General features: G+C 42.2%; 1 protein-coding gene across 2 annotated transcripts in view; it reads left to right on the top strand.

Moving 5' to 3' along the window:
• The window catches only part of LOC126203168 (fatty acyl-CoA reductase 1-like), a 141,061-nt gene that overhangs the window by 86,979 nt on the left and 28,104 nt on the right, over positions 1 to 25,978 (top strand). For both annotated transcript variants that reach the window (XM_049937409.1, XM_049937408.1), the window contains one exon: positions 17,285 to 17,527. In XM_049937409.1, the coding sequence (XP_049793366.1) occupies positions 17,285 to 17,527 (243 nt within the window). The remainder of the gene's footprint in view (positions 1 to 17,284; positions 17,528 to 25,978) is intronic.

The raw sequence follows: 25,978 nt of genomic DNA, 5'->3' as shown, positions 1-25,978 counted from the left end.
CAGCACTACCACTCAGTAAGATCCGTGATGAAGACGTGTTGTTGGAGAGGGCATCGTGTTTCTTGCATGCGAAGTTTGCCATGAAAAGAGAGAGGGCAGTGACTTCTTGTTGGCAGTCAGGCCGGTACTACGACTGCAGTGGCTATGCAGCTGTTTATACTAGCCCCTCATGTACCTCAGATGACTCGATAGTGTGGATCACACGCCGCTTCCTGGAGAGAGAGCGTGACAGACATACCTAGCGGCACGAGTCGTAAGTGTGGTTGCTATTACGACTGTTTCTAGGGACCACTGTCGTCGATAATAGCTGTTCCAATGCCATATAATTGGACACCAGGTGTGGTGACATCTGCTATGTCCTTACCGATTCATAATATTGGTAGGTGGGGCTTTACTTCTCATGGCCTGCATCTCAATAGAATAGGGAAGGATATCTGGCTAGGTTGATAGCAAATTCTTCAAGGGGGGACACTACAACTCATGGAAGTATTAGTTTTTTAGTTTAAGCTCATTATCTACACATTCAATATTGAAAGAAGATGTATCTGAAAGTGTTAAGCATAATACTTGTGAAGACAAACTTAAGTACCAGTTAATTTACTACATAAAAATATCAAAGGTTTAAAAAACAAAATTAATGAATTTCAGATCTGTTTAGATGAGCTGCAGTCCACAAATCCTGTTGATATTAATTGTATTTCTGAACATCATTTAGGTAGTGAAATTGAAATCCTTAATATGGAAGGATATATCTTAGCTTCAAAGTATTGTAGAAAAGAGACAGAGAAAGGAGGAGTTGCCATCTACATTATAAAGGGTCACAATTATAAAAACACTGACATTCTTAAATACTGTAGAGATCAGCATTTTGAAGCATGTGCCACACAAGTAGAAACACACAAAAGAAAAATAATTATAGTCATTATATACAGAACTCCAACTGGTAATTTCCAGCTATTCACTAAACAGCTTCATGCAGTATTATATTTCTTAACTTCTAAAAATAATGAACTCGTGTTAAGTGCAGATTTTAATTTAAATTTTCTGGAAGATATTTACTCAAGATCCATACTAGAGTCTCTTACCACTTCTTATAATCTCATTCCTTCAGTACAGTTCCCAACCAGGATTATGTGTACCAACAGCACTGCTATTGATAACGTTTTCATAGATACTACCACACTAGAAATTCATAGTATAAATCCAATAATTAATGGCCTCCAGATCATGATGCCCAGTTGCTTACATTTAATATAGTGGGGTCTGATTCAACTAATAACAGGAAGTGGGAAACTATACGAATAATAAATGAAATAATAATTGAAGGTATAAAAACTGTTTGAGGAATACAGACTGGAAAGATGTATACAATTCACCCAGGATAAATGAAAACTATAACTGTTTCTCTAAATCAGTCGTAGATCACATTCAAAACTGCTGCCCTAAGAAAGTAATCAAAGCAAATAGATTAAATGTTTCAAAACCTTGGATTACAAATGGAATAAAACGATCTTGTAAAACGAAAAGAAGACTGTACTTAATGTCAAGGGAAAACGATGACTACAGAGCTAAAACAAATCACAAATGATATTATAAAGTTCTAAACAAAGTAATCAGAACCTCAAAATGTATTTATTATCAAGAAAAAGTAAATGCCTCTAATAACAAGGTATAAACTATATGGGACATAGTAAAAAGTGGAACAGGAAAAACTAACCAGTAAAACGCAGAGGTTATGTTAAATATAAATAATGATTAGAGATATCCCCAAAATTACAGACACTTTCAACAAATTCTTCCTTTCAGCAGCACAGTTCCTCAGAAGACAGCTTAAAATATTTAAAAAATGCATAGCCGCAGAAGTTTGACAAAATTCAACTATATCCTACCTAACTGAAAGAGATTTCTAATATTATTAGCTACCCTAAAAAAATGTTCCAGTGGTTATGATGAAATCAGAATAGGCTTAAATATGCTAATGTCAAATCATTCCACAAAAAAGGACACAAATGATCAGTGGAAATCTTCTGTCCCATTTCATTACTGGCAATATTTTCAAAAGTGTTCGAAAGGGTTATGTACAATAGACTTTATAAACACATAGTACATTTGCAATCATTTTGGATTTCGGAAAGGACTGCCAACTGATCAAGCTACATTCACTTTCACAGATGATACATTAGAATCAAAAAATGAAAAGTTATCACCACTTGGAATATACTGTGATCTGGCTGAAGCTTTTGATTGTGTAAAGCAGGATATTCTTCTACAAAAGTTAAAATATTGGGGTAACAGGAGTAGCAGGCTCATGGTTCTCATCCTATCTTTTTAATAGAAAACAGTATGTGTCTGTATCAGGCTTACCACATAACAATAGTCATTCAAAATAGTAAACCATCCGACAAGGTGTGCCCCAAAGCTGTATTTTAAGTTCCTTGTTGTTCCTATTATATATTAATGACCTTCCATACGCAGTGTCACAAAACGCAAATTTCGTTTTATTTGCAGATTGGTACAAAAAACCGTACCTGTGATCTCACTGAGCAATCAGCTAATGACATATTTGTAAGTATCAAAGGGTGGTTCACAGCAAATGGATTGTCACTGAATTTGGACAAGACCCAGTACATACAGTTTAGTACCTCACTAAGAATACCTGACCCTATAAGTATAATGTATTCAAATAACGAAATTAAAGCTGTAGACAGTGTCAAATTTTTAGGGCTACAAATTGACCACAACCTGAATTGGAAAACGCACATTCTAGACTTAATGAAACTCCTTAGTTCAGATAAATTTTCAGTATGCATGATAGGAGAAATACGTGATTTAAAAATGAAGAAGTTGGTTTATTCGGCCTGCTTCTATTCACTAATGAGTTATGTAATCATCTTTTGAGGAAACTCCTCTTACAAAGAGAACATTTTCAAAATTCAGAAATGAGTCATTAGAATTATATTTGGTGTCAGTCCTAGATCATCATTCAGACACCTCTTTAAGAAACTTGGTATTCTAACTACTACTTCTCAGTACGTATACTCATTGATGCCCTTTGTCATTTCCAATATGTCTCTTTTTACACAAAATAGTGCAAAAGGAGATGGTAATACCAGAACCAAAAACAATCTGTATCAGGACTATAAAAGCTTAATATTAGTACAAAAAGGAGTCAAATACATGGGTACTCAAATATTTAATAATTTACCAGAGTATATCAAAGGTCATGTAAGTGATAAAGATCTGTTTCAGAGTGAATTAAAGAACTTCCTGTAGGCCAACTCCTTCCACTCCATCGATGAATATCTTCACAAGGATTATAGCTCATAACTCTGTCTGCATTAGAATTATACAATATCCACCTACTTGAGTTTTAAAAAAACTTTGAATCTTTCCACATCCCAGAAACTCCAAGGGATCCATGGAAAACGACAAATGTTATGGAAACGTAATGTAATACGATAATGATGTTTTGCATGGCCCTCGACCTTACGTTCTTGGTATGTTTTAGTGCGTCACTGTTAATGGGTTGATATAGAGCACGGCAAATTTGCTGAGTCCTTCCTGTAATGTGTATTTGTGGACGACGCTTTGTAAGCCTTTTGTAATCGTTACTCATAAGTGAATGGATAATTTTCTACTGCTCTGCGACTCATATCAAATTACATGTGTTTCTTGATAGATGGTCTTACAAAATCGATATAGCTGTGCATGAACTGTTTTGTAGCCTGCGAGAACCGTTCGTCTGTTCAGCTTTTAAAGTATTTGTGTTTTAGGGAATGGTTGCACATTAGGCTTAAATACACTCCTGGAAATTGAAATAAGAACACCGTGAATTCATTGTCCCAGGAAGGGGAAACTTTATTGACACATTCCTCGGGGTCAGATACATCACATGATCACACTGACAGAACCACAGGCACATAGACACAGGCAACAGAGCATGCACAATGTCGGCACTAGTACAGTGTATATCCACCTTTCGCAGCAATGCAGGCTGCTATTCTCCCATGGAGACGATCGTAGAGATGCTGGATGTAGTCCTGTGGAACGGCTTGCCATGCCATTTCCACCTGGCGCCTCAGTTGGACCAGCGTTCGTGCTGGACGTGCAGACCGCGTGAGACGACGCTTCATCCAGTCCCAAACATGCTCAATGGGGGACAGATCCGGAGATCTTGCTGGCCAGGGTAGTTGACTTACACCTTCTAGAGCACGTTGGGTGGCACGGGATACATGCGGACGTGCATTGTCCTGTTGGAACAGCAAGTGCCCTTGCCGGTCTAGGAATGGTAGAACGATGGGTTCGATGACGGTTTGGATGTACCGTGCACTATTCAGTGTCCCCTCGACGATCACCAGTGGTGTACGGCCAGTGTAGGAGATCGCTCCCCACACCATGATGCCGGGTGTTGGCCCTGTGTGCCTCGGTCGTATGCAGTCCTGATTGTGGCGCTCACCTGCACGGCGCCAAACACGCATACGACCATCATTGGCACCAAGGCAGAAGCGACTCTCATCGCTGAAGACGACACGTCTCCATTCGTCCCTCCATTCACGACTGTCGCGACACCACTGGAGGCGGGCTGCACGATGTTGGGGCGTGAGCGGAAGACGGCCTAACGGTGTGCGGGACCGTAGCCCAGCTTCATAGAGACGGTTCCGAATGGTCCTCGCCGATACCCCAGGAGCAACAGTGTCCCTAATTTGCTGGGAAGTGGCGGTGCGGTCCCCTACGGCACTGCGTAGGATCCTACGGTCTTGGCGTGCATCCGTGCGTCGCTGCGGTCCGGTCCCAGGTCGACGGGCACGTGCACCTTCCGCCGACCACTGGCGACAACATCGATGTACTGTGGAGACCTCACGCGCCACGTGTTGAGCAATTCGGCCGTACGTCCACCCGGCCTCCCGCATGCCCACTATGCGCCCTCGCTCAAAGTCCGTCAACTGCACATACGGTTCACGTCCACGCTGTCGCGGCATGCTACCAGTGTTAAAGACTGCGATGGAGCTCCGTATGCCACGGCAAACTGGCTGACACTGACGGCGGCGGTGCACAAATGCTGCGCAGCTAGTGCCATTCGACGGCCAACACCGCGCTTCCTGGTGTGTCCGCTGTGCCGTGCGTGTGATCATTGCTTGTACAGCCCTCTCGCAGTGTCCGGAGCAAGTATGGTGGGTCTGACACACCGGTGTCAATGTGTTCTTTTTTCCATTTCCAGGAATCTATATTGATTTATGAAAGGGTATGGCCATGTACCTGACTTGTTTTTTATGTGTTTGGAAAAAGGTGAAGATCAATACAGCTTCCACAGTAAGGCCAGACTAATATTCCAACACCATATATCCACAACTGATTAGTAGCCAATCTTGTCAACTGTTCGTTCTTAAATTGTGTTACAATAACTATAGATCTCGTTATTCGATAATTTTTAAGGTTAAAATTTAATAGTTACCCCAAGATATTTGCTCTAAGCTAATAATACTATCAACTATGGTTGCAGTCGTTAACTTGTCTCGGTTTGGAGAAATTATCAGTAAAATAATGTCCATTATCATTGTGCTATGTAACAAGCCAAATTCTTTTGTGAACTTTCATCAGACTTGCTGTTTAAAATAAACTATTTGATTTTTCAGTGTGCTTTTCCAGTCATCCAATCATCCCCTTCAATATTATGTATGTTAGATCAGCAGGAGTGTGTTTTGTAATGTTATAGGAACGATTTTTATGTACTTTCATACATAATACAGACAATTTTTGGATTCTTTAATGTGTGGTACAATAAATGAACTATGCTCTTCGATAAGAGCAGCTTAAGCTCCTAGTTGGTACAGTAGAGCAGCTAAAATCGCATGTGCTATTTTGTCCTCTTTTAATATACAGAACACTTACGAGTATGTTGTGACAGTAGTGCCACATGTGGTTTGTACTCGAATCGTCATGTATTTGATAAAAAATTTTATCTTGGTGCTGAGATATAGAACTTTTCTCTCTTTGTGGAATCTTTTCCATCATTCTCTTTGGCTACGTTGTGTCTTTACATTTCGCAATTGGGGCATTACATCTTTATCCCTGACTATTAGAACTAATGCAGCTTCAGTGGTACAACGCTTTAAACATTTTTTTTCAAAATGCATCGTTTTTCTACAGTTTGTCATGTCAAAGTGTCGAAGGAAAATATTGCCCATGGATAAAGATGCAACTATGGGTGGTACTCCAAACAACTCTAATAAAAGCTATGTAATCCAATTAATAACATCGATTATATTTTCCTAGTATACGATATGATGCATCATCATCTTCCCACCTAAAATGGTGTTCAGTGAGGTGAAGGTTTACCGAAACAATTCTAAACACCGCAGATGCTGAAAGTTCCAACAGTACCATAGCCTCAGGTAAGGCTGCATTCCAACTGCCAGTACCTTGACATATTTTGATAACTGTTACAGACAACTCGGAAATAGCATTATGCCACTTCATTTGGTAATTCACAGTGATTTTTATGTATTAAGTGTAAATTATACATCAGATGCTCTCTTATAGTAACTGACTGTTATGAAAGAGTAATTCACAGTCTCTATTTGCGTGTGTCAACTGTCACTTAACAGAACATTTGTTTAGCACAGCTACAGATTTCATCAGGATCGTTTTTTAACATAGCCAAATTTATGCCTGAAATGAAGTTACAGCTGAATGCGTAACACACTATTTTTATCTGCATGCAGAAACAATATTTATCCCTGAAATGAAGTGACAGTTGCATGCTTAGTACGTTATTTTTATCTGCACGTGTGTTGTACTGTTATGGAAAAATTCAGATTCGGAAACAGCACTAGCGCACTTAATTCGAGAGATTGCAGTCATGATTTAGGCTCCAATTATGGTGGTTATTTGGACGGGGAAACAATATTTTGAGGATTGACGTAAACATTTGTGTGTGTGTGTGTGTGTGTGTGTGTGTGTGTGCGTGTGCGTGCGTTTGTATGTGTGTACGTGATTTTCGCAGAAATATTAGACATTATAATAACATAGATATCGGCAAAGACCTCAGCCCTGACGCCCCGCTTTTCGCTCGCTGTGTTACGAGATAAGTAATTTAGCTAGTAATTAATCGTTTTTGCTATTATATAGTATTTACGTGCATTAGTGTCAGATAGACGTAATGAATTGAAGGTTTCAGATTTTATTTGCGTCTGAATGAGATAAGCGAAGTTCCTGTTTAGGAGAGTTCCACGTGTTCGTAAACGTTGGTTTATATCAGGGCCGGCCAAACGCTGCACAGTGTGCAGACGTGCGGAAGTGCTGCACGTGTGCGACAGCGAGCGACAGCGACATCTGTTATTAGACATGTGTCCTAAATGAACGGCGACGGCTCCACTTCCCTGTTTATGTGGTACAAGCAAGAGGAAAATTGGTCATTAAACCGATTGTTTTAATGTATACTTACATTTAGGGTTTTTTTTAATGTGTGAAGGGCTACGCTCAGCTGAAGTCGACAAAACATAACATTCATCTAACTGTCGGTTATTATGCAGATTTCAGACGGAACTGATGAAAGATATAGCAATAAAAAAAAATGGTTCAAATGGTTCTGAGCACTATGGGACTTAACATCTATGGTCATCAGTCCCCTAGAACTTAGAACTACTTAAACCTAACTAACCTAAGGACATCACACAACACCCAGCCATCACGAGGCAGAGAAAATCCCTGACCCCGCCGGGAATCGAACCCGGGAACCCTGGCGTGGGAAGCGAGAACGCTACCGCACGACCACGAGATGCGGGCGATATAGCAATAATGGTATCGAAATAACAGGTGATCATCGAGAGGGCTGCGGTTGTCATTCTATTCAGAGGTCAATGAGACAGAAATTATGTGGGTGTAACTGAGAGCACCGAGAATTAGTTATAGAAAACCTTGCATTAGTTTAATGTTATTTGAAATCGTGAATAAGGTTCGTTAGAAGTCGCTAAGTGCTCTCTCTCTTAAATACTAGCTCCAAAACATTACGCGTATTTACGTGCCCTCAGTCAAGCGGCATTAATAAAAACCCACGGTTGTTAACTGTATTACATGTCTTACTGGGTTAAACTGTTAACATAAAAGTAAATGTCTCAATGAGTAGACTGTGACAGTATTTTAAATGTTTAATACGCGAAATACCTTCCCATGGTTGGCTTGCAAGCTGTGGAAAGAGCACTATAATGCGCCAGTATAGAGTATCCCAGCAAGTGGATAAAGCGACATCTGTGCGTAGAAACATGCACTACATGAACGCTGACGGCTGCGGCGTGCACGCTGTGACCCGGAAATTGCACACGTGCAGGAGCACCGCACGCGTGCAGAATTTCTGGCCGGCCCTGGTTTACATTCTTAACTGACGTTAAATACGCGAGATTATCAATTAAATCGGTGCACAATACTCAGTATTTGCGTTTATTAGTGTGATTTAGTCTCGATACATTGAAGGTAGAAGTTTTTATAAGTTTTATTAGGTCATTTTTCTCGTGCACGAAAACGTTTGTGTACATTATAAACACAAGAGTTAATCAGTTTAAGTTACTGTAAAATACTCAGTATTCGCGTTTATTAGTGTCATTTAGATTCAGTACATTGAAGGTATCAGTTTTCATACATTTTATTAGGAATAGTGATACTGACAGTGAATTCTATCCTCACTTGTATACGTTTGACTAGCGCAACCTGCGACCGTTAACAGTTAAGCAAACGTAAAATACGTGGTAAATTAGTATTACACTACAATATCTCAGTAAATCAGTGTTACAATAGAATTTCTGAGATCTTTTACATGCGGTTTAGTTAGCAGAAAAATAAAACTCACCTCGCCGTCTGCTTAAATTCCTTAGCTTTTGTGGGCTTTAGTGATTGTGTACTGTAAGCCCATCAGTTCCTAAAAAATAGAGTTCGTATTTGTGCTTTACATTCTGAACTCTCATTGTTAGCTAAGGGTTTTGTTTTGTATATGCATCTGTCAGTGTACAATACTCAGTATTCACGTTTATTAGTGTCATTTAGACTCGGTACATTTAAGGTATCAGTTTTTATGGATTTATTAGGTCATTTTCGCGTGCACGTAAAAGCTTGTTTACATTATAAATACGAGGGATAATCAGTAGGTGTAACTTACCGTAGGTTACTGTTTAATTCGTTAGTAATATTCACTAGATAGCCCAGAGCAGTTTACTGAAGGTCACTATTTTATTCTTTAGTATTCACTAGATAGCCCCTAGCAGTAAAATAAGCACCAGATCTAGCTTCTACCATACATATTTATTGTTTTTCATTATTGAGTGTCCTTTCTGCCAACTACAGTGTAGTTGTAGTTATTAGCTAGATGGATAGGGACTGTGTCTGCTGTTTGCGGATGCAGGAGGAGTTGGCTACAGTCCAAACGCAGCTGGAAGGTTTGTTGGCCACAGTCAATAAGCTCCAGTGCCACCTTGAGGTGTGGTGGGAATGGGGTGCCTGGAGCAGCCTCTGCCGTACTAGATGTGCAGGGGGGGGGGGGGGGATGTCACAGCTCTCTGCCACTCAGCCGGTCTCACGTGCGACTGAGCCAGCCTACCCACTCTCACCTCAGTGTGAGTGGCGGACTGTGTCGAGGTCTCGAGCCTCAAGTTGAAGGTTGCATGGGGGATGCAGGCTCCTGCCAGATCCCATGCACTCTGCTAATAGATAAAGTGTGCTCTCTGATGCTGGAGGGTGGGGAGGAGGGGGGGGGGCTGAGCCAGATCAGAATGCACCTTCTTCCAGGATAGCGGCCGCTCCTTTAGCAAGGTGCGGACAGGCACGTGGAGTTAGGGGTTTGTTAGTTATTGGGAGCTCCAATGTTAGGCGGGACGTGGAGTCCGTCAGGAACATAGCGTCTAGGGCGGGGAAGAAGTGCAACATCCACTTGGTGTGCTTGCCGGAGGGCCTTGTCTGGGATGTGGAAGAGGCTCTTCCGGCGGCTATCGAGCTTGCGGGGTGCAGTCAGCTGCAGATTGTTGCAAATATCGGCACCAACGATGCCTGTTGTTGGGGTTTCGAGGAAATCTTTGGGTCCTTTCGATGGCTGGCTAAATTGGCGATGGGGGCCTCCATCTCTCTGCAATATCGTACCCAGGGTGGACCGGGGTCCTATGGTTTGGAATCGAGTGGAGAATCTAAACCAAAGGCTGTGACGAAAATGGTTGCAGAATCCTCGACCTACGCTATGGGATGGAAGGTTTTAGGACGCCCCTCGATAGATCAGGGATGCACTACACACAGGAAGCAGCTATATGGGTAGCACAGTACTTGTGGCCTGCACATGGGGGTTTTTTAGATTAGTTTCATCCCAACGGGAATCACACCGTCGGCGTGAAAAATTACCAGTTCGTGACACTGATGTGAGTGTGCCAACTGTAAAAATTGTTGGTTCGCGTAAACAGGTCATTCCAAAGGATTTAAATATGCTAAATTTCATGTTAGTAAATTGTCGAAGCGTCTGTAGCAAGATCTCCGAGTTACTCTCCGAAATCAACAGTAGCAATGCCAATATTGTATTAGGTACCGATAGCTGATTGATACCAGGCATAAATAGCAGTGAAAATTTGAACTCGGTTTGGACAATGTTTAGGAAGGAAAGGACCGATGCTATGGGAAGTGGTTTGTTCATTGCAGTTGAAAGTTGTTTAAACGCAGTTGAGATCGATACTAGGTCGGACTGTGAAATAATCTGGATAATGTTGATTCATCGGGTTTCTGCCGGTTATTCGCGTCTTTCCTGCACGATATTTCAACTGCGTGACTCGCAGTCTTCTTCATGTGCAGTATCACGTGCAGTATGAGACAGCACCTGAAGAAGACTGCGAGTCAAGCAGCTGAAATATCGTACAGGAAAGACACGAATAACCGGCGGAAACCTGATTAATCAACATGGCAACTCCTCGTCTGGAAAGCTTGAATAATTACAGTCTGGATAAAGCTGTCAATCAGACAAGGATTGACTATTGTATTACGATGTTTTATAGACCATCAGCATCCGCAACAATCGTCGCAGAAGGTTTGAGGGAAAATCTTGAGTAAATAGGGAATAAATATCCAAATTATCCATTAGTTACAGGTGGAGACTTAAATATGGCATCCATTGACTGGAAAAATTACACGTTCATCACAGGGGGCAGAAGTAAAAACTCGTGTGATGTTATTCTAGGAGGGCCGTCAACATACAACCATGAGCAATTGGTTAGTAAACCAACTAGAGATGGGAACATATTAGATATCTTGGGACAAACATACCTGACCTTTTTGAGGAAGTTAATCTAGAAGAAGGTATTAGCGACTATAAAGTCGTTGCGGCTTCTATGTCAGTGGAAGTTGCCAAACAACTAAAGAAACAGCGTAGAGTTATCTTGTTTGGAAAAGCAAATAAAACTATCATTAACGAATATCTTCATAGTCAGCTCCAAGCATTCATCGCGGGACACAAAGATATTGAGCATCTTTGGTCGGAATTTAAAGGTATTGTCCACCATGTGCTAGAGAGGTATGTGCCTAGCAATAATATAGGGGAGGGAAAGGATGCACCTTGGTACAACAAACATATTAGGAAGTTGCTGAGAAAGCAGAGTATTTTGCACAGTCGTTTTAAACGTAGTCACTGCCCCGCTGACAAACAGAAATGAAAGCAGCTGTCAGAAAGTCAATGAGAGATTCTTTTAACGAATTTGAAAGCAATATTTTTTTATCTGCAGATTCTAAAAATAACCTCAAAATATTTTGGTCGTACGTAAAATCCATGAACGCTACCAACAATTAAGTACCCTCTCTTGCTGACAGTACGGATAATGTAACGGATGATGATAAACAGAAGACCGAAATTCTAAACCTAGCTTTGAAAAACCCGTTTACAGTAGAGGATTGCATCACCATTCCCCCTTTCAGTTATCGAACAAACGCAAGGATGGCTGACATAGTGTTTAGTGTATCTGATCCTTAGTCGCTAGGAAGGCATCTGACCCAGACGGTATCACGGTAAGATTTTATCTTCGTACATCCTAATTTAAACTGGATAAAGGTGGAACACAGCTGGTATAATGTTTATTAAAAATGAAATTCCTCCAGCTGTACTTAAGATTTTTTATTTACTTCACTACTAGTTTCGATGTTGCGTCAACGCCATCTTCAGGCCCGTACACTTTGATGAAATCTGTTGTGTGTGGCTCAGTGTAGAAGTCCGCGGTGAGATCAATACGTGCTCCACATGGACCCCGATTCTTTCACATATCATTGGAACAACAGAAAGTTCCACGGGCCTGGAAGAAGGCTCAGGTCATAGCAATCTACAAAAAGGGTAAAAAAATCCAATGCACATAATTACCGGGCAATTTCACTGACATAGATTTGTTGTAGAATCATGGAACATATTTTGTGTTCAGACATAATGACCTTTCTAGACTCTGAGAAGCTCATCTGTAGAAACCAGCACTGTTTTAGGAAACAGCGGTCATGCGAGACACAGCTGTCCCTCTTTGTGCATGATATACAACAGGCTCTAGATACCGGCTCCCACGTTGATGCCACATTTCTCGACTTTCTAAAGGCGTTCGACTCAGTTCCGCACTGTCGCTTGCTCCAAAGGTGCGCGCTTATGGCCTATCCGATGACATATGCGGTTGGATAGATAGTTTTCTAACAGAGATTGAGCAGTATGTCGTCCTGAATGGGGTGACTTCAACAGAAACAGTCGTAACTTCAGGTGTGCCCCAGGGCAGTGTAATAGGTCCGCTGCTTTTTACGATCTGCATAAACGATCTGGTTGATGGTATTGACAGCGGCATTAGACTGTTTGCCAATGATGTTGTAGTCTACAGGAAGGTAGTATCACACGAAAGTTGTGAACAAATCAATGAGGATTTGCATAAAATAAATGCGTGGTGTAATGACCGGCAGCTATCTCTCAATATTAATAAGTGTAAGCTACTGCATATAACAAGGCGAAAATCCCCATTAATGTATGCGTACAAAATTGCCTAGTCTTTGGAAGCGGTAACACCCGTCAAGTATCTGGGTGTGACTATTCGAAATGATCTCAAATGGAATGATCAGATTACACAAGTAACAGGCAAGACGAACTCTAGACTGCGGTTTATTGGTAGAATCCTAAAGCGACGCAGTCCTTCAACAGAGGAAATAGCTTACAATACGTTAGTTCGTCCAGTCTTAGACTATTGTTCGTCTGCATGGGACCCTTACCAGTTGGGTCTGATTCAAGAGATTGAGAAGGTCCAAAGAAGAGCGGCAAGATTCGTGACTGGTACATTTAGCCATCGCGAGAGCGTTACAAATCTCATAGAAAGTTGGAATTGGGACACACTTGCAGTTTGACGGCGCGCTAAGCGGAAGGGGCTGCTCACTAAATTCCGAAATCCCATCTTCGCCGAGAATGTAGAGCATATATTACTACCACCAACTTTCAAATCGCGCAATGATCACCATTCAAAGATAAGAGACATTAGAGCTCGTACTAAAGCGTTCAGACAGTCGTTTTCCCTCGCGCGATCAGCGAGTGGAACAGACGGGGTAAAATATGACTTTGACGCGAATTGTGCCCTCCGCCACACACCACTTGGTGGCTAGCGTAGTATATATGTAGATATGCACATGTAGACATTTTGTATGTCAATGCTTACGTGCTTCTGCATACATTTTAGATATGGAAGTAATTATGTGGCACTTGACAAGTATGATGTGTTTTGTAGAACAGTACAACAGACAAACTGGATTACTGTCACTATAAAACGTGGTGATTTTTTTGTATTGTTAGAGCAACTAAAACTCTATAAACAAACGTGTGATCCTCTATGATGAAAAAGACTGCAGCAAACATAGAAATTTTGCAATGAGTTTCAAGTAAAAAGAATGAAGTAAACAAGAGGTAATGGCATTGTTTCGCTGAAATTACTTTGGAAAAGTAAATAACCAAAACGTGTTTTGCATGCGGACAATCCCATATTCGCAGAAAAGCTGGAAAAACTGCTATAAAACTGTGAACAGAGGGGCGCAACAAACCACATACAACGAATTAAGAGGTTTTGGGAAGAGGAGCAGAGAAGGAACCTCTCAGACCAAAAAATGTTCAAATGTGTGTGAAATCGTATGGGACTTAACTACTAAGGTCATTAGTCCCTAAGCTTACACACTAATTAAACTAAATTATCCTAAGGACAAACACACACACCCATGCCCGAGGAGCCGCACAGTCCATGACTGCAGCGCCTGAGACCCCTCGGCTAATCCCGCGCCCTCTCAGACCAAGCTAATAAGTTGAAACACGGCGTTTAATTGGGCATAACAAGTAAGGAAAGAAACAAAAAGAAGAGTGCATTTTATAAAGTATAAATCAGGTATCTGTGACGCATTGAAGGAGGGAGCGACAGTATGCTATAACTGTGTGTTTTAGGGAAGGGGAGGAGGGAAAGAGGAGGAGGCAATGTCAGACTGTGTACTCTCCCAGTCCTGAATCCAGGATGTGAGCTTCATCTCAACAGCCTCCATACTGAACACTGGCCGCTACGATACTGTATCTCAACCGCTTGTACCCTGTTACTGGGCTCGAGTGCTTGCATTACTCTCCTACCAATGGAGTACAAACTATTGTTGCCGCAGTCGATAGAACGGTGGATTCGTAATCGGACATCACCTCCACTTGGAGCCGCCCTCACTTAGGTTCTCTGTCATTCCAAGCGACTAGAGGCGAGTACCTGGGTCTTTGCTCAAAATTCAGGCTTCTATTCGAATCCTCCTCCTTCTTACTTTCATCAACAGTCTCTAAAGACCTTGGCAACAATTCTATATTTCCTCCTTCGTTTCATATTTTTCTATAATCCGCAGCGGTAATACTTTTGAAAAGACTCTTCAACTGAAATTGAATATGAAGCTAGTGTGATGTGTTGGCCGTAAACTTCAAAATGCAACATTAAATGTATCAAAAATTCGACGACGGGATGTGTAAAAAACATTATTACTGCCGTCAAACATGAAGATTACATTATGCAGAAGAACAGAGTATCTTCGATTCGCCATAACGGGAACTATTACGGACAAATACAGCCACATATTCCCTCCAAGCCCTGGTTTCACATAATTAATACAAATAAAAGGTTTATAAGGTTCATTATTCGCACGCAATCGAATCATTGATCATTCCCCAGCCTTATTCACTGAATGCCAGTTGGGGTAATACTCATTGTGAATGTGACGGAGTAACAGTATGAGACACGAATAAGATTTTTTTCGAATGTAAACCAGAAGACTGTTTCCAGACAATGGTTAATCACATATCATCACCCGCCTGGATACTCGCACGCTGTAGCACCCTGCTTTCATGATTCGGACAAGGCACGGTGTGCCAGTCAGTGTGAATGAGGTCTTTAGGGCGTTCCCCAACTTCCCACGAGGTGCATGATGGGCTGGTACCCAGGTCTCTCCTCAGATACACGATTCGCAAATGTTTAGGAAGACTCTCACATGGGTAAAACTACACACACTATCCACTTGGTCGGTAACGAGGTAGCAAGAGGATGGGATCTTGTCACCCCCTGATCTGTGCCAGCTCTAACAGTAGCCACGGCAAAACTGCAGAGATGTGGGCGAAAGGCACAAGAAAAAGAAATAGATGTTAACCAGATACCAGCAGACATTACTAACCAACATAGTAGGCCTTGTTCATCAAAAGAATACATAATTCATAATGATTATGAAATTTTTGGTGAATGTAACATTTGTACACTACTGGCCATTAAAATTGCAACACCACGAAGATGACGTGCTACAGACGCGAAATTTAAGCGACAGGAAGATGCTGTGATATGCAAATGATTACCTTTTCAGAGCATTCACACAAGGTTGGCGCCGGTGGCGACACCTAAAACGTGCTGACATGAGGAAAGTTTCCAACCGGTTTCTCATACACAAACAGCACTTGACCGGCGTTGCCTGGTGAAACGTTCTTGTGATGTCTCGTGTAAGGAGGAGAAATACGCACCATCACGTTTCCGATTTTGATAAAGGTCGGCTTGTAGCCTATCGCGATTGCGGTTTATCGTATCGCGACACTGCTGATCGCGTTGGTCGAGATCCAATGTCTGTCAGCAGAATATGGAATCGGTGGGTTCAGGAGGGTAATACGGAACGCCGTGCTGGATCCCGACGGCCTCGTATCACTAGCAGTCGAGATGACAGGCATCTTATCCGCATGGCTGTAACGGATCGTGCAGCCTCAATTCCTGAGTCAACAGATGGGGACGTTTGCAAGACAACAACCATCTGCACGAACAGTTCGACGACGTTTGCAGCAGTACGGAGTATCAGTTCGGAGACCATGTCTGCGGTTACCCTTGACGCCGCATCACAGACTTCCTGCGATGGTGTGCTCAACGACGAACCTGGGTGCACGAACGGCAAAACTTCATTTTTTCGTATGAATCCAGGTTCTGTTTACAGCATCATGATGGTCGCATCCGAGTTTGGCGACATCGCAGTGAACGCACATTGGAAGCGTATATTCGTCATCGCCCGGCATGATGGTATTCGGTGCCATTGGTTACACGTCTTAGTCAGCTCTTGTTCGCATTGACGGCACTTTCAACAGTGGACGTTACATTTCAGATCTGTTACGACCCGTGGCTCTACCCTTCACTCGATCCCTGCGAAACCCTACATTTCAGCAGGATAATGCACGACCGCATGTTGCAGGTCCTGTACGAGCCTTTCTGGATACAGAAAATGTTCGACTGCTGCCCTGGCCAGCACATTCTCCGGATCTCTCACCAATTGAAAACGTCTGGTCAATGGTGGCCGCGCAACTGGCTCGTCACAATACGCCAGTCACTACTCTTGATGAACTGTGGTATCGTGTTGAAGCTGCATGGGCAGGTGTACCTGTACACGCCATCCAAGCTCTGTTTGACTCAAATGCCCAGACGTATCAAGACCGTTATTACGGCCAGAGGTGGTTGTTCCGGGTACTGATTTCTCAGGATCTATGCACCAAAATTGCGTGAAAATGTAATCACATGTCATTTCTAGTATAATACATTTGTCCAATGAATATCCGTTTATCATCTGCATTTCTTCTTGGTGTACCAATTTTAATGGCCAGTAGTGTAGATAAAATCATAGAAAATATTTTAAAAACTAAAAAAGAAAAATAGCATTTTAAACATTAACAATGAAAATTAGCCCAGGACTGGGGCAATTTACAGTTCACTGATCAACATTAACTTGACGTTTGTTACAGGCAGCCGAATCCGTATGTTTGCAACATAACTAACGGTCGTCGGAACTACGTCTCCTGGGAAGGCGTTCTGAAGAATCTGATGAGGATAAGTACGACGGAGGTTCCTCTACGACCAATTCTGTGGTATTGTGATCCAATTGTGACGACTTCAGTTGTGTGGTACACAGTCTGCCATTTCTTCCTCGAAGTCTTGCCTGCACATATTCTCGACTTCTTCATCCGTCTTTCTGGAAGGAAACCATTGTACGTATAAACACATACGCTCAAGTACTCATCAGGATAGTGATTTAGTGTCATACTGTGGCAGTACACTTTAGATAGACTGTCATCAAATGGAACAAAATGGTTCAAATGGCTCTGAGCACTATGGGACTTAACATCTGAGGTCATCAGTCCCCTAGAACTTAGAACTACTTAAACGTAACTAACATAAGGACATCACACACATTCATGCCAGAGGCAGGATTCGAACCTGAGATCGTAGCAGTCGCGCGGTTCCAGACTGAAGCGCGTAGAACCGCTCGGACACAGCGGCCGGCTCAAATGGAACACCCTGGTGTCATTATCATGAGCAACTATGTATTGTAACACGATTCTCGAGTGTTGGCACCGTTTTTAATATTTATGGACCTTATGAGCCTTTGGCTGTTTAATATGACAATAAGTAAATTAAATCTTGGAAACGGTAAGCGCTTACAACATTATAGAAGAAAAAACGAAGAATCTTTATTAGGATCATAAGGAATGAGACTCTGATGAGCCAAAACGTTATGACCATTTGCTTAACAGCGCGTTCATCCACATGTGGAAAGCAATACAGCAGATATTCTGCGTGGCATGAATTCGAAGAAATCTTGGTATGTTTCCGTTCGTACGCGTCATTGGATGTCAACGCACTGTGCATGAAAGTACGGTGAGCTACGGGCCAGTGGTTAGAGAGCATGGAACTGTCACCCATACCGTTCCAGACATTTTTCGTCGCCTTCAGGTGAGGTGAATTTGGTAGTAAAAACACCAGCATTTTACTATCCTGTCCCTCTAACCACGATTCTAGCCTCATAACAGGACAATCACCCTGCTGATAGATGCCATGACCATCGTGGAAGACATCCAGCTTACAGTAATGTTCGCGTGCGCCATGGGTGTCATGGTGCCTGTGGTTAGTACCACAGGTGCCATGGAATGTCCACCATAGCACAATACTGCACCCATCATCCCACATCCGTGGTGTGGTGGCAGTTTCCAACAGCTGTTAGCTTGGATACTGGCGTATCTGAACACTACTACCAACCTGGTGTAACAACAAACGTGATACATCTGATTGGGTGGCACATTTTCATTGGTGTACGATCCAGTGTCGTAATTGACAATGTCGTTTGGTCAACGCTAAGATCGCCTGCTGTGGATCCTCACGTTCACCAATGTGCGCTGAACAGTTTGGTCCGAAGCACTTGCGCCTGTCTGTACCAGCACTGTAGTCAGATACGCCACATATGGTCACGTAACCTGCTTTACAGAGTGGGCAATTTTCTGCTGTGAGGCGCTGACAACCACATCTTGTCGCCTACTTCTGGTTTCTCCATTTCTCAACCATTTTCCTCAGATGATCGCGACTATAGCTCAGAATAAGTCACCAAGCTTCCCCTTTTCTCAGAAGCTCGTTTACAGGTACCTGCCTGAAACAACCTGACCATTGTCAGTGGATTTCCCCGTTTGCGATGATTCGCCATTCTCCTCTGCTCTGCTCATACACATACCTTCGATACTGCGCAGCGCCATCAGTCGGCATTGTGTCTGGCGGTAGTTAATGATAACATATATTTTGTATGTACAATGCAAGAAGATATGTAGCACAAGAATGTAACCGTTTCATATTCTAACACTCGTGTTCTACAGTACCTATTGATCAAGTCAGTAATCCTCCCTGTTCTCCTTACAGATAGTATTGCGAGAGTATTCAGAAATATTTTCGATTAGAGCTATAGAATTATCCAATATTTATTTCATAAGAATTCTGAGTATTACGGAAATTTTCATTGTACCAGTAGATTAAAATTTTGTACTGTAAGTTGTCACATTATCCCTCTCGTTGACCTAGATAGAGAATAAAATAAGACCACACCCCTTTATATTGAGATTCTCGTTATAGTGGAGTTGTGATATTCTCACTTGTCATTACATTAATTGAACGCAAGCTAGGAATTGTAGCCAGCAGAGAAGACGAACGGGGACATGGTGACAACTTTAGAATACACAGGGTAAGAAAACGTCGCATTCCACAGATTTAGGGAGGAAGAAAACTGCTAGACATATTGACTACAAATTCCTCAGAGTAACCCTCCACGTGAAACAGTTTGCAAACAACGATTCAAACACACTAAGAAGTAATGGCAGGACCATTCCATCTCTTACCATAATTAATTAACTATTTAGGAAGTGATGGATACTGCTACACCCAATTTCGTCACTCCTCTTCATTTTACATATCGACTTATTGATGAAAGGTAGCCAATCGTTTACATTTTTCCATCAGACAGTACTTTACGTTTATAAATTCTCACAACACTTGCTCACCCCCTGCATTGCTGCTCTTCCGTCTTCAATCTCCTTATTAACTTATCGATAACACGTAGGCAGTCAGTTAGAGTTTTTAATAATTGAAGATACAAAAGACACACTTGTTATCTCTCACTTGCACTGACTCGACACTTTTAATGCTGCTCCTCCTTCTTCTACCTCCATGTTGGCTCACCGAATGAAGTGGGACAGAGATTTGCAGAATGGACCAGAATTTTGGAGAATAATTGCTCAAATAAATGTCTGGCCATCCAGGTAAAGGAATTCTGTGGTTTAACTAAATAGCTGCAGGCAAATTCAAGTATGAAAAGGGCGCAGTCAGTATTCTTCCCTATCCTTTTGTAATCCAAACTTGCTCTCCGACACCATTCACTGTCGACAGGACCTTAAACTCTAAAACTGCCTAATTGGTAATAGGTAGTAATCGTCTGCAACTCGCAATAATACAATAAGGTACACTTCCCATTTCTTAGTTACACTCACTCCCCCTTTCGTCACTATTCTACTATCTTGAATCTCTAAATTGACATATTAATAACAGATAGGCGTTCTCCATCATCCAATAAGCTACGTTTCTGATCCCTCACCTGCGCTCCCTTCCTTCTCATTGAAGCTCATCCTTCATCAATCTCCATATTGACTTACCCAGCGTGGTGTGCAGAGTTGAATTTGGGTTTGCGAGAATGGTGATTGAAATGCCCCTGCAGCCTTACAAAATTAGGTATTCCTTGGCTTCTGTAGATCAGGCAAATGCCAAGATAGGAGCATGGCGTTATCACTCCTCCTTACGTAATGTTACATTTCACGTTGCCTCCAACCAGCTCGCCTCTGTAAGGACGTTAAATTCCAATTACCAGTGCTGACTTATCGATAGTAGGCTGCCAAATACTGATATCCAGGAAAATGCCAGTATGGGATCTTTGAAAAAGCTATCGCCAGTTTCCTTACCCAATGTTTCATAATCCAGGGTTGAGCCACTTCTCTAATGATCTGTCATTACAATTTCAATATCGAATGTTTCATAATAGACTGCCAGTCGTTTATATTTCTTTATAATACACCTAAGAGAAAAAAACGACGAACCACGAATGAATAATCTGAACGGGACGGAAACAGGTAGATGTGATGTACACTTGACAGGAAAAAAAGTGTTTCACTGCCGAATACAACCAACATAACGTAGCTGTGTTTCAGGTCCTCTAAACACCAAAACCCCGTGGGGTACAGTCGTTTGACAACACACATTGCGTACCGCAAGAGACTACTAGAGACCAAACATCTTTATGGCAGTCAGTCTAAGCGTCAACTAATATCGTCATACAAAACATATTAGAAAACACGTTCTTAGAGATGAGACACCCCATAACACTCATAATAAACTAACCTTAATTATAACAAGTGACATTCCAAAAGCTCTGAGAAAACGGATTATTTTACATATATCTTACAGTAATCCTTAGTCAAAATTAAATACTTGACACAATATATGGAATTACAAAGCTTTACGGCAATTGGAAAAAAATTTTTCGCTGTCAAAAAGGTTTTCCATCACCGTGCTGAACGTCGCTCAACGGCGAGTTGCTCTGGAAACTGGATATTGGACGAACCAGTAAAAAAACGCGATTAACGAAAACAAGCACTCTAAAAAAATGTTCAAATGTGTGTGAAATCTTATGGGACTTAACTGCTAAGGTCATCAGTCCCTAAGTTTACACACTACTTAACCTAAACCATCCTAAGCACAAACACACACACCCATGCCCGAGGGAGGACTCGAACCTCCGCCGGGACCAGCCGCACAGTCCATGACCGCAGCGCCTGAGACCGCTCGGGTAATCCCGCGCGGCCAAGCACTGTACGGAAATCTCAACATTAATAGCGAATCACCAGTAATATCACTGTTCTCGTCAACAGCTAAGTGTACACAAATTTGAACTTTAAATGACATGACCAACGTCGTCGTTCTGGACCTAGATTCAAACCCAGCACCTATAGCCATTGCTAACTAAGCTAAGCTTTGTTTGTGCCTTATTGAGACCCGATCACTAAGCATAAGGAGACGTGAAGTATAGACGTTTGCATCAGTATCAGTTATCAATTCAGATCCTGAAAATAAATGACGAAAATGTTTGTACTGCACTGGGAATCCTGTGATAAGTTACCTTCCGGGGAACTATCCCCAACGACGTCTAATATGGTGTCATTCACAAGGAATTGGTATGCTCATGTTTAAAATTGAAAAGCCATCATCTAAAGCTTGTGACAGGGATGCGAACCCAGCACCTAATAGGATTGTTAACGAATTACGTAAAATCAGAAGTTAAATATCAAATGTTTTCACCAATAGTGAGATGTTGGAACCTTAAATGACGATAGAATTGATTTTTCCTGTCTGGGATTCGAACCCAGCATCTATCGCCGTCGTTTTCTAGCCACGAACAGACGATAAATAGCTGTTGTTGGTTCACCAGTAGCGAGATGTGCGCATGTTTAGCTAGACATCAGGCGACTAAAAGTTCTGTGCTGAATGGAATTCAAACCCGCACACGTGGTCATGAAGACTCTTTAACTATAAATTTTTTTTCCAATATTAGCTAGGAGTGGCATGTTCGTACTTCCAATGATGTGATGGAAAATACTCTGCTGGCTAGAAGTTGAATCCACAACATATCGTCGTTGGTGATCACAACGAACACAACGTCAAACCCAAATCCGTTTTCGCCAGCAGGACGGAGAGGAATGTTTGAACTTGAAAAGATGTAAGGAAACGTTTGATCTTGTAATGTTGTGATAAAAAGCTCATCATGTGGCTGTGAGGTGAAACGAACACGTTACAGCTGACAACGCACTAAGAGACGTTGAAAATGCAACTAGTTTTCATTAGTAGTTCGGAGTGCTTGAAATGAAATAATGAAAATTTAGTGCTGATCAGGATTCTAAACGAGGCAGGTGCCTTTCGAGGAGGCCTAGAAGAGTTTGCAATCTTGGGGAAAGTTAAATCGAATTCGAATCCTAGTCCACCACCACAATTTTCAACATCTCAGTTTCAAATAAAGTAAGAGTACATACACAGACCAACAAATGATTACAGTTTCAGAAACTTTGGATCATATATGCAAGAAGAAGACCTTCATAAATTGAGCAAGTCAGTAACAGATTAGTCCACATCTGGCCCTTAGCATAGACTGACAGCATTGTTCGATGTTCTCCTCAGGGACATCGTCCCAAATCCTGTCCGATCGACGTGTTAGAACTTCAGACTCCCGAGCTGGTTGGTGAGCCCTGCCCATACGCTCCAAATATTGTCATTTAGGAAGACATCAGGCGACCTTGCTGGCTAAGGTAAGTTTTGGCAAGCACAAAGACAAGGAGTAGAAACTGTTGCCGTGAGCAGGCCAGCATTATCTTGCTGAATTATAAACCCAGGGTTGCCTACCATGAAGGAACACAAAACGGAGCACAGAATATCGCCGACGAAATGCTGTTCTGTAGGGGCAGTCACCCTGGACTACCATTCGTGGTTGTCGGGCCGTATGTCGATCGACAGTCGGATCAGGTTGGTGTACCACTGCTGTCTGGGACGTCTCCTGACAAGTCTTCGCCGGTCACTGGGGCTGAATCCGGAGCGAGACTCGTCACTGCAGACAGTTTCACTCTAGTCAATGGGAGTCTGGTTTGAAAACGTGTATGGAGACTCCGAGGACAGCCGTGGGATACCAGCCCGACTGTTGCCTGCCATACAGCCCGATAATCAGGAGCGGTGATCTGGAGTGCCATTTATTTTCTTATCAGGACCCCTCTAGTTGTCATCCGTGACAACCCTACAATACAGCGGTACGTCGACGATATTGTACACTCCGTTCTGTGGCCCTTCATGGCAAGCCATTCTAGGCTTATATTTGAGCAGGCAAGAGATTCCATCGCTTGTCTTCATGCTTGCCAAAACCTACCTTGGCCAGCAAGATCATTGGATCTCTCCCCAATTCAAAAAAAAAAAAATTGGAACATTATGGGTAGACGCCTCCAACTAGTTCGGGATTTTGACTATCTAACGGACCATTAGAGGAGAAGTTTGGCGTGTATCCTTTAGAAGCACAGCCAACAACTTTGTCAATTAATGCCAAGCTGAATAACTTCTTGCATGAGGGCCAGAGGTGGACTATTGACTTTCTCAAAGTGAGAAGCTTTTTCTCTTGAAAAAATCACCGATTTTTTTCTGAAATTGTAACAATTTATTTGTTTATTTATTTATTCATTAACATTACAGAGTGACTATTACAGAGTGGTAACTATCGAGGATCGTTTCCTTCCAAAAACTAGTAACAAGCTGCAGAGATGGACTCTTCATCTTTTTCTACAGCTTCTCTCAGCGCTGTTTCTTTTCTTGTTTTTACACAACTAAATTGTTAGTTAGAAATGTGATGCGTTAAGTACATTTTGGAAAAGGAAAACAAATTTTACCATATACTTAAGAAGAAAATAATAGACGAAAAGAAACATTTAGCCAATAAAAGAGTTCCGTGTACCTGGATATTTTGAGTGGTAGGGCTTCAGTATACACTTCGAGCCTGTCTCACGTGAAACAGGATATTATGTTCTACTATGGTCACCATTATATGTATGTATGTCGTGAGATTAGCACTACGTGGTTTGTGTGTCAGGTATGACAGTACCATTTGTTTCCGCAGTTACTTCCACATTCTGCCTATGCCATAACTGGGAGAGAGACTCGGATATATGACCTTGTAAGCATAGAACTGTATCGTTGACTATCGATTGTCACCTCTGCCGAGCGTAGAGAAACATCGGAGAGTCGTGGCGTAGCTTTCGCGGAGCGTGGGCGGAGTGTTGTGTTGATGCCGTAGCTGCCGCACGTATCACAAGTTATGGTGAAGTAATTTAAAATGTTTGCCACGCAAGTTTTGCGTTTAATTTCAGTGTTCACGACGCAGTTTCAATGTTTGTCCAAAATGTGATGTTCCTCGATTTCGTGTGTCGTGTCGGGAGAACAGCAATCAACCGCGTCGCAACGGTTACGGAATCATAATGTGGACTGGTATGATCGTAATTGCAAGTTCTTGACTGGCTGAATATCACGAGCGCTGGTACTTTCTCGTTCTTATATCGTACACGAAATTATATGGAGCATACCCTCGTGTTATAAGCTAATGAATTGTTTAGTACTGTTGAAAGAACTGTGCCAATCGTCGACCAATAAAACATCCGTTGAACGGTAATTATTTTGTGTTCTACGCACCGTGTTTTTCCTTTGGGTGTCATCGTGTAGACAGCAACCTTATACGTCACAATTGACACGTACTTACAGTCCATTGTGGAATAATGTCAATTGTGAACAGTGCAGCCCCACCCTGTGCGAGTGTTTAATGGAATGCAGTGAATTCTACCAGATCAGCTTGGTATTGTTGGTGTGAGTGGCTTCTCTACCTGCTCTCCCTGCTAGACAATCGTTATTACAGGACACATCATAGCAGGCAGTGCTGAGAGCAGCCGATCAATCGCTGCGGGAAGGATCACGTACGTGGGTTTAAGCATACGGTCGTTAAATATCCATCCTCGTTTCTCTGTCTGGGGTGTGTTGTACAGTCTCGAGTGCCAAAGGCTAGCTTTTATTAGTACAGCATATCTACCACCTTTCCACCCGGGCGTGTTTCAACGTCGAGCCTCGTCTTTCCGAAGGGTTGTTGTTGTTGTTGTCTTCAGTCCTGAGAATGGTTTGATGCAGCTCTCCATGTTACTCTATCCTGTGCAAGCTTCTTCATCTCCCAGTACTTACTGCAACCTACATCCTTCTGAATCTGCTTAGTGTATTAGTCTCTTGGTCTCCCTCTACGATTTTTACCCTCCACACTGCCCTACAATGCTAAATTTGTGATCCTCTGATGCCTCAGAACATGTCACACCAACCGGTCCCTTCTTCTTGTCAAGTTGTGCCACAAACTCCTCTTCTCCCCAATTCTATTCAATACCTCCTCATTAGTTATGCGATCCACCCATCTAATCTTCAGCATTCTTCTGTAGCACCACATTTCGAAAGCTTCTATTCTCTTCTTGTCCAAACTAACTATCGTCTATGTTTCACTTCCATACATGGCTACA

This window comes from Schistocerca nitens, chromosome 9 (assembly GCF_023898315.1).
Source record: "Schistocerca nitens isolate TAMUIC-IGC-003100 chromosome 9, iqSchNite1.1, whole genome shotgun sequence".
Classification (NCBI taxonomy): Eukaryota; Metazoa; Arthropoda; class Insecta; order Orthoptera; family Acrididae; genus Schistocerca; species Schistocerca nitens.
The sequence above is the reverse complement of the archived record's forward strand: the minus strand, read 5'-3'. Positions and strand labels throughout refer to the sequence as shown.